This window comes from Priapulus caudatus, unplaced genomic scaffold (genome assembly GCF_000485595.1).
Source record: "Priapulus caudatus unplaced genomic scaffold, Priapulus_caudatus-5.0.1 Scaffold142, whole genome shotgun sequence".
NCBI classification, from domain to species: Eukaryota; Metazoa; Priapulida; class Priapulimorpha; order Priapulimorphida; family Priapulidae; genus Priapulus; species Priapulus caudatus.
Window position 1 is genome coordinate 295026 of NW_014577203.1, and position 9486 is coordinate 304511.

General features: G+C 48.9%; 1 protein-coding gene across 1 annotated transcript; it reads left to right on the top strand.

Moving 5' to 3' along the window:
- The first annotated feature begins 1428 nt into the window (after positions 1-1428).
- On the top strand, positions 1429-2292 carry LOC106806098. The gene has a single exon (XM_014807952.1). It carries the CDS (start codon positions 1429-1431, stop codon positions 2290-2292), a length of 864 nt encoding a protein of 287 aa, XP_014663438.1.
- The last annotated feature ends 7194 nt before the right edge of the window (positions 2293-9486 follow it).

A 9486-nucleotide genomic window follows, 5' to 3' on the forward strand; every position in this document is an offset into this window, starting at 1 on the left:
AATGATGGTTACAATCGGCTACAAAACACGACACGCAGTTAATGTTACCAGAGCATATGATTGTGTAGAACCAGTGAGTGGGCTCGTTGTCATGCCACCGTGACGTCATCACTTCGGAGCTCTATTTCTGTTAGGGAATTCATTCCGCATTCGAATCGCGTTGAGTCAAGAGCTCATATCAGTACTCGGAGCTAAAGGAGAGGAAAATGTCAAACATCAGTGTTATTATGTGATGTGTGCGACAGACATTGTTTCCGTGTAGTCTCCCGCTTTCAAAGAGTGGCTGTATAGCCCTGTTTCTTCTCGGGTCGTCACACCGTATCACCACTGTTGTTGTGATTGCGAACATTGAACAGTTTCGCTGTGTGCACCCCGATGCAGATCGTTCGATGCGTTTGGCTCGTCGAACTATTGGTCGTAGCAAGGACAAGTTTTCCTGAGCTTATTCGGCGAGTCGCCTGCGCTAGTGCTACCTACAGACTACAGCCTACAGACGACGCTCCCGCAGCTCTACAGTGGAGGCAAGCTCCCGAACTTTCGGCATCGCCTCGTTGATTGTTGTACTGCAGAGAACTTAACTCGCGGTGAGACCGTTCCGTCATTGCAGTGTCATTTATTTGTTACTTGTAGTAACTGCTGTACGTTGTATCGGACATTGTAATTTAATTGGTGCAACACCAGTAGTAACCGATGTTGTCAATGGCAAGGTATTTGGCATTATTCAGGAGGTTTTGACGTGTAGGCAATTGTTCATACTGGCAGTGTTGTAGCGCCACTAGTACTACTTATAGTGTGGTTGTACTAGTAATATTATGTCTACATGTTATTTGCATACCCTGATGCGTGCTATTGGTGTGGCAACTCCTGTGTGTGTGTTTTGATTGGCACAATATTCATTATTATGTATCGCGTGCAATCATATCTGGTTGAGAGGAATTAGGGTGTTTACTAATTATTAAAGCACATATGTAGCCTCTTAAATTTCGGTAAACCCTAGTAAAGCGTGATACGCCTCACGCATTTGGGTTTGTGTTGTTTAGAAGCCGGATATTTCCCCGTGTGTATATTCACTTGTACATATCGATAATGTTTGCATCGTGATCGGTTACCAATCGTTCGAGTAACGGATTATAGTAGCCTTTATCAAAGTGGCTTTTCAAACGCAACTTATCGAGTGCGATGTTTATTTGGTTACTGTCCCCAACTGGTCACTAAAAAAATAGGTGGCGAATGCGACGAGGACACGCGAGAGTGAGTTGTCTAGATTTTTGATTAGTGGTGTGGGTAGTTCCCATCCTAAACTCTATACCTTTTTGTTTGGAATTTTGGCGTCTCACTCCCTAGATACCGCATTTCTATCACCACATTGGTGACCCCGACGTGATCCGTTGGTGACTTTATAGTAATCAATATCGCACAGCTTCTATCATGTCCGACCCAAAACCCGATGACCCGGTGGTCGAGGCACCCAAGGCTGAAGCTGGGTGCATGACGCACCACGTTGGTTTCGTATCGGTGAAGCTCCCGCCGTACTGGCCGGCTGACCCTATGGTGTGGTTTGGCCAGGCAGAGGCCCAGTTCGCTACGCGGGGCATCACAGTAGAGGAGACTCGATTCTTTCACATCGTCTCCGCCCTGCAACCCGAAATAGCGGTCGAGGTACGCGACCTCATAATCACTCCGCCCGCATCTAAGCCTTATACTACGCTTAAGGCTGAACTTATCAAGCGGACCTCCGCCTCCGAACAACGGAGGGTACAACTCCTTTTAAGCGAGGAGGAACTTGGGGACAAGAAACCGTCTCAGCTGCTGCGCCGTATGCGCCAGCTCTTAGGAGACCGGCACCTCGAGGAAGGCATCTTCAAGGAGCTTTTCCTGCAGCGCCTACCCCCAAACGTCCGTGTCGTGCTCGCCGCTTCCGTAGACGCTGTCGCACTGGATGCACTGGCAACACTGGCAGACAGAATCATGGATGTTCACATCCCTCAAATTGCCGCCGCTGCACCCGTACCACAGGCCGCGCCGGTGGTTGGTGTTTCTACAGGCAACCTCTCCCTGGAAGAGAAAGTGAACTCTCTTGTTGCCGCGGTTAGCCAGCTCCAGGCACGATTAGAGCCGAGATCACGCCCTGCCTATCGCGGAAGGAATTCCGGGCGCAATCCCAGTCAGAGCCGCGAGCGCAAACCTGTTGGTGACTTGTGCTGGTACCACCAACGCTTCGGTGCCCAAGCGCACAAATGCATCCCGCCATGCAAGTCCGACCGAGCGGAAAACGCGCATCCCGGCCAGTAGAAGCGGCAATGCCCGCCGGGACTGCTGGTTGTCGCTTGTTGTATGTCAAGGATTATGTCTCGAACACCAGATTTCTGGTCGATACAGGCGCCACTGTGAGTGTTTTTCCAGCACATGAGAGTGAGCGCAAGTCTGTGTCACATTTTGCCCTACAGGCGGCTAACAAGTCCACTATTAGGACATATGGCCAGCGTTCACTGACCCTCAACCTTGGACTGCGACGCACATTCCGCTGGATTTTTGTATTGGCAGACGTAACAATGCCGTTACTTGGCGCAGATTTTCTGCACCATTTTGGCTTGACGGTTGATGTTCGCGCGCAACGCCTCCTCGATTCCACGACTCAATTAGCAGTCTATGCTATGGGTACGGTTCCCTCACCCGGCACCAAGCTGACGGTGAGCCCGATAGAACCGACCAACTCCTACGAGGAGATTCTCACGAAGTTCCCGGACATCACTCGTCCCCTATGCGAGGACGCACCCATCAAACACGATGTGACGCACCATATCGTCACCAAGGGCCCTCCTTGCGTCGCCCGACCGCGACGCCTGCCTGACGACCGGCTCACGATTGCCAAGAATGAGTTCCAGCACATGCTTGACCTCGGCATAATTGAACCGTCGGATAGCCCGTGGTCATCCCCACTTCATATGGTCCCGAAGAAATCCGGAGACTGGCGCCCGTGTGGCGACTACCGAGCACTCAACCTAGGAACGGTGCCTGACAGGTACCCCATTCCTCACCTGCAAGACTTTGCAGTGCATTTGGTGGGAAAGAAGGTCTTCTCCAAGATCGACCTGGTGAGAGCATACCACCAGATTCCTATCGATCCTGCTGATGTGCCCAAGACGGCCATTACAACCCCATTTGGGTTATACCAATTCCGTCGAATGCCTTATGGCCTGCGGAACGCGGCCCAAACCTTTCAAAGGTTCATCGACCGGGTACTCAGGGATTTACCCTTTGTGTATGCATACATAGACGACATCCTCGTCGCCAGCGACACACCGGACCAACACCGTGAACATTTGCGGCAACTTTTTGCCCGCCTTCAGGAGTATGGTGTGGTCATCAATCCCGCAAAGTGCGAGTTCGGCAATGAAGAACTCGACTTCCTGGGACATCACCTCGATAGTCGGGGCTGTCACCCCCTACCCGAGAAGGTTGTTTCAATCCGGGATTTTCCGCAACCCAATTATCTCAAACAGCTGCGCACCTTCCTAGGCATGGTAAACCTTTACTGCCGTTTCGTCCCGCGTTGCGCTGATATCCTCGCTCCATTAACGGACTTGCTCCGAAAGCAACCTCACCGGTCGAGCAACAAACCGTTACAATGGTCCCCGGAGTGTACTACTGCGTTCCACAAGGTCAAGCATGCCCTGGCTAACGCAACGATGTTAGTACACCCCTCCTCGAACCGCCAAAACACCCTCATGGTCGATGCCTCCGACGTGGCCGTTGGAGCCGTACTCCAGCAGGAGTGCGAAGGAGAGTGGAAGCCCATAGCTTTCTTTTCCAAGCGGCTCCTGCCCAATGAAACCAGGTACAGCACATTCGGCCGTGAACTCCTAGCCATGTACCTGGCTATCAAGCACTTCCGACATTTCCTTGAGGGTCGTGACTTTACGGTTTTCACAGACCACAAGCCACTGACTGGTCTATGCCCTCCGCTCAAAGCCGGACAGGCACTCGCCCAGGGAGATCCGTCACCTTGACTTCATTTCTCAGTTCACGACCGACATCCGCCATGTGAAAGGCCAGGATAATGTTGTGGCCGATGCCTTGTCGCGCATCCCGGTCATGGCTCTTCATACATCTCAGATTGTCGACCTCGACACAATTGCAAAGGGCCAGCAGGAAGATCCGGAAATGGAATCACTCCTGCATGATACGTCGTCCTTGCAACTGGAGAAAGTACGCCTTGCTTCCCATGCTGGATACATCTGGTGTGATGTCAAGACTGTTCAACCGCAGCCCTACATTCCCCAGTGCCACAGACGGACCATCTTTGAGTTCCTTCACGGACTTGCCCATCCTGGCATCAACGCCACTCAGAAGCTCATAGCAGCTCGGTATGTATGGCCAGGGATGAACAAGGATGTCCGAGCATGAGCACGTACAAGTTTGCAGTGCCAACGCGCTAAGATTTATCGGCACATCAAAGCCCCACTAGGCACCTCTGCTGATCCTGATGCCCGTTTTGCCTACATCCACATTGATTTGGTCGGACCCTTGCCGTCGTCACAAGGCTACTCTTACCTACTTACGGTAGTCGATAGGTTTACCCGTTGGCCCGAAGCTTTCCCCATTCGGGATATATCGGCAGAAACCGTGGTCAAAGTCCTCGTTGAGCAATGAATCGCCCGATTTGGAGCGCCTACATCCATTACCCATAACCGTGGACGTTAATTCGAGGCCGCCTTATTCCAGACGTTGGCTGACCTTTTGGGCAGTACATCAGTGCGCACCACTGCATATCAACGTTTCCACAGGCAGCTCAAGGCTTCCTTTAAGGCACAGCCGGAACCAAACCGGTGGACTGAGCACTTACCTCTTATACTTCTGAGTATACGTGCCACAGTCAAGGAGGATGTTGGATGTACGCCAGCAGAGCTTGTCTATGGCACCACACTGCGGTTGCCAAAGCAGTTAGTCGCTCCAAAAGCCTTCTCTTTTGCGGACCCAACTGATTACGTCCATCACCTCAGGCGCCACATGGCTGACCTATCTCCTGCGGGCTCACGGGAACACGTTACCCGGTCGTACATCCCCAAGGCTTTGACAGAATGCACACATGTGTTTATCCGTCAGGATCATGTACGACGGCCGTTGGAGGCGCCCTATGCTGGACCTTACCCTGTAACGCACAGGACTCCCAAGTACTATGTCCTGGACCAACACGGGAAAAGGACCACTGTTAGCGTGGACCGTCTTAAGCCCGCATTCATCGAGGGTTACTCCGCGCCCACCGGGCCCCAGGCCCATAAGGCTACTCGGGCAGCAACCGTGCCCGGCCCTACGCCAACTCCACCGCCACAACCTCCGCCTGAACAGCCATCTTCACTTCCGCCCGAATCACCGGTGCAAGCTACGCGTTCAGGCCGGCGTGTACATTTTCAGCGTGGTTTTGCTACCTACTTAATGGATTGATTTCCTTTGGGTTTGTCATAATTGATCCTTTATTAGTGTACCCCTGCTACCATCCTTTTCTTTCCTTTTTCTTCTATTCTAGCTTTCAGCTACTTCGTGACTAAGAGGGGGCTAATGTAGCAGGTTTATAATTTGTATGTTATTAGATTAAGCAGCTGTTCAATGTGTATATATCATGATTGAATGTACTCGCGCATATCACGTGTAGCGGAAATAATTTGCATGATGTAGTTTGCATAATTGTTGTTATTCCACCATAGCAAATCAGAATCGTTTTTACGTAATCGCACTAGCCAATCACGGTAGTGATTGCATGTGAGGCTCACGAGGGCTAGGTGCACCATTTCTGTTAGGGAATTCATTCCGCGTTTGAATCGCGTTGAGTCAAGAGCTCATATCAGAACTCGGAGCTTAAGGAGAAGAAAATGTCATACATCAGTGAGTTATTATGTGATGTGTGCGACAGACATTGTTTCCGTGTAGTCTCCCGCTTTCAAAGAGTGGCTGTATAGCCCTGTTTCTTCTCGGGTCGTCACGCCGTATCACCACTGTTGTTGTGATTGCGAACATTGAACAGTTTCACTATGTGCACCCCGATGCAGATCTGCGTTTGGCTCGTCGAACTATTGGTCGTAGCAAAGACGAGTTTTCCTGCGCTTATTCGGCGAGTCGCCTGCGCTAGTGCTACCTACAGACTACAGCCTACAGACGACGCTCCCGCAGCTCTACAGTAGAGGCAAACTCTCGAACTTTTGGCATCACCTCGTTGATTGTTGTACCGCAGAGAACTTAACTCGCGGTTAGGCCGTTCCGTCATTGCAATGTCATTTATTTGTTACTTGTAGTAGCTGCTGTACGTTGTATCGGACATTGTAATTTAATTGGTGTAACACTGTAACACCAGTAGTAACCGATGTTGTCAATGGCAAGGTATTTGGCATTATTCAGGAGGTTTTGACGTGTAGGCAATTGTTCATACTGGCAGTGTTGTAGCGCCACTATATAGTACTACTAGTACTTATAGTGTGGTTGTACTCGTAATATTACGTCTACATGTTATTTGCATACCCTGATGCGTGCTATTGGTGTGGCAACTCCTGTGTGTGTGTTTTGCTTGCCACAATATTTCTTATTATGTATCGCGTGCAATCATATCTGGTTGAGAGCTAGGTATTAGGGTGTTTACTAATTATTAAAGGACATATGTAGCCTCTTAAATTTCGGTAAACCCTAGTCAAGCGTGATACGCCTTATGCATTTGGGTTTGTTTTGTTTGGAAGCCGGATATTTCCCCGATGTTACCAATCGTTCGAGTAACGGATTATAGTAGCCTTTATTAAAGTGGCTTTTCAAACGCAACTTATCGAGTGCGATGTTTATTTAGTTACTGTCCCCAACTGGTCACTAAAGAAAAAAATAGGACGAAGAGGACACGCGAGAGTGAGTTGTATAGATTTTGGATTAGTGGTGTGGGTAGTTCCCATCCTTAACTCTATACCTTTTTGTTTGGAATTTTGGCGTCTCACTCCCTAAATACCGCATTTTTATCACCACAATGCCTTTAAGTATACAATTTGTGACTACATTTCAATGTTTAGTAAAAATGACCGCAGATTCAATTTTGGATTTACCAAATTTTCTTTCCAGGAAACGTAACGAAACCGACAGATTTACTGTGCATGAGTGTTATCTCAGCATTGTACTGCTTATGACTGCTTTGTACTGTATCACTGAAAAACTACTGGACATTGACATTGAGATTTAGTGTAGATGAGTATTATCTGAGCCTTACACATAGAAATAGTATGCAACTCGTTGCCCTTCAAAAAAATATATTCATATGAAAACAGGGACAGAAGGGAGATTTTGTGCATTTTCGTGTCAAATGGGACCGCACTGGTCCATTTCAGCGACTTTGCTATGATATCATTGCACACTATACCTAGTATTATTTGCGCTAAGATATGTTACAACGCTTACACATGTGTGCGGTATGAACCTTGTTTTGCTTTTCGACATGGACAAATAGGCCTACATGGCAATTTTATATAGTACACCAGGGGCGGATCTAGGTTTTAACTAAGGGGGGTTTACCTGAGGTGATTGGCCTACACACCCCAGCGTGCCGAAGGCACGCCTTACTAGGGGGGTCCGGGGCATTAAACCCGTAAAGCATGCCCCCGGAAATTTTCGACACCCGACTGTAACATTATGCAGAACTACCTTGTAGCCACATCACTACGCGTATACCCGCGTATGTAGACTGTTACTGAAAGCAGTCCTCTCTGGGCTCGGCCATGTTATGCTAAGCACGAATAAATGTTGTTTACCCAATTATGTCTGGACATCCGATACTTTACATGGTGACAGCGGTAAAAGTCATCGCAGTGTTGACATAACACTCCGGTGAACATCTGCATGACATTGACAGTGTGTTGGCCAGCGCCAGAAGCGAGAATATCGGATTTGTCTGCACCGACCTCATTGCCACGATCGATCGCGGCAGTAAGCGACATCGGCATCACCACGCAACAGGTGGTATGCATATATGTGCGCGTCGTGCACTAGGCCTACTAGAGGACAAGTAATAGTAATACTCGGTTGTACACGCATCCGGAGTATACATTACACGCAGTGTTTGAGTCTGCTGGAGTAGCAATTACTGGACAGTGTGGTGAGTGGAAAATAGACAGTATCCTGTCATTGACAGTAATACACGTACTTGTACGGTGTGTCGATACCCAGTGTATGGTACAGTAGGCCTTATACACGTACCATCATGGGTGAACTGTCAGGTATAACGCCACCTCGTATGGACTGGTCCAGCACGGATCTTCCAACAGCTTTCCAAGAATTTCAAACAGTATTGTTCACTAATCTTCGCCGGACCACTTTATGAGAAGTCGGTGGAGGAGCAAGCTAATTATGTACTGATATGGGTAGGTCAGGAGGGATTACAGATATTCAACTGCTGGAATATTAAAGCAGATAAACCAGCCACATTATGGGACAAGTTTGAGAAACACCTTGAGCCCCAGTCAAATTTTCGGCTGCACAGATATCAGTTACAGAAACTGCACCAGTCAGAAGGGGAGACAATCGATGAATTTATGACTAGGTGTAAGCTTCAAGCGAAGAAGTGCAAGTTCCGTGATGATCAGGAAACGAACGAGAGATTAATTGAACAGTTAATCATCGGGACTGTACACAAGAAGGTCCAGGAAATTCTCTTAGGCAAAGATGGGAAGCTAACACTTGAAGAAGCGCTAGACATTGTCAGAACGCATGAAGCGACTGATGCTCATATGAAACAGATGGCTGGTGGCGCCAGCGGAGGCACAGTTTACCAAGTTAACAAGGCATATAAAAGCAGACAACAGTCGTATCCAATGTGTCAGTACTGTGGGGGAAAACACCCACCGAAACCCATGGAGAAATGTCCAGCCTATGGGACAGAGTGTGACTTGTGTGGTAAATTGAACCACTGGAAAAAGATGTGCATGTCCACACGGGTTAGGGACAGAAACCCAAGGTCAAGGTCACAGTTCCATAGAGGTCAGAGCAGGAATAACAGAGGCAGGTCAGCCTCACGTGGGAGAAGGCACCAAGTTCACGAGGTACATCGTGGTAACAGAGACAGACAGGCAGCCGCGAACTCTCTAAATGAAAGTTTTGAGAATCTTTCATTTGAATCCGTGCATTCCAACAACCCCCGAGACAGGAGGGACGAAGTATTTGCTACAGTTGACATTATACTGGAGAACAAACCGCAGACTCCAGCGACCTTGAAGGTCAAGGTCAATACAGGGGCCCAAGGAAAATATGCTCCCACTGAGAATATACAGACGCATGTATCCAAAGCGACTAGACGGCGAGGGATTTCCTAAGAAAGGCGCCACGAGAACAGACCATGATACTTTGTTGACAGGCTACAACGGCTCCCGTATTGCACAATATGGGTCGACGTCAATACCTTGTATATATCGGGACAAGGCGTGCGATGCAGAATTCTATGTCACGGAATCGGGAGGGCCGGCTCAG

Excerpts from the sequence above, each read along its gene's own strand:
- LOC106806098 (XM_014807952.1), top strand. The coding sequence starts at position 1,429 with ATGTCCGACCCAAAACCCGATGACCCGGTGGTCGAGGCACCCAAGGCT.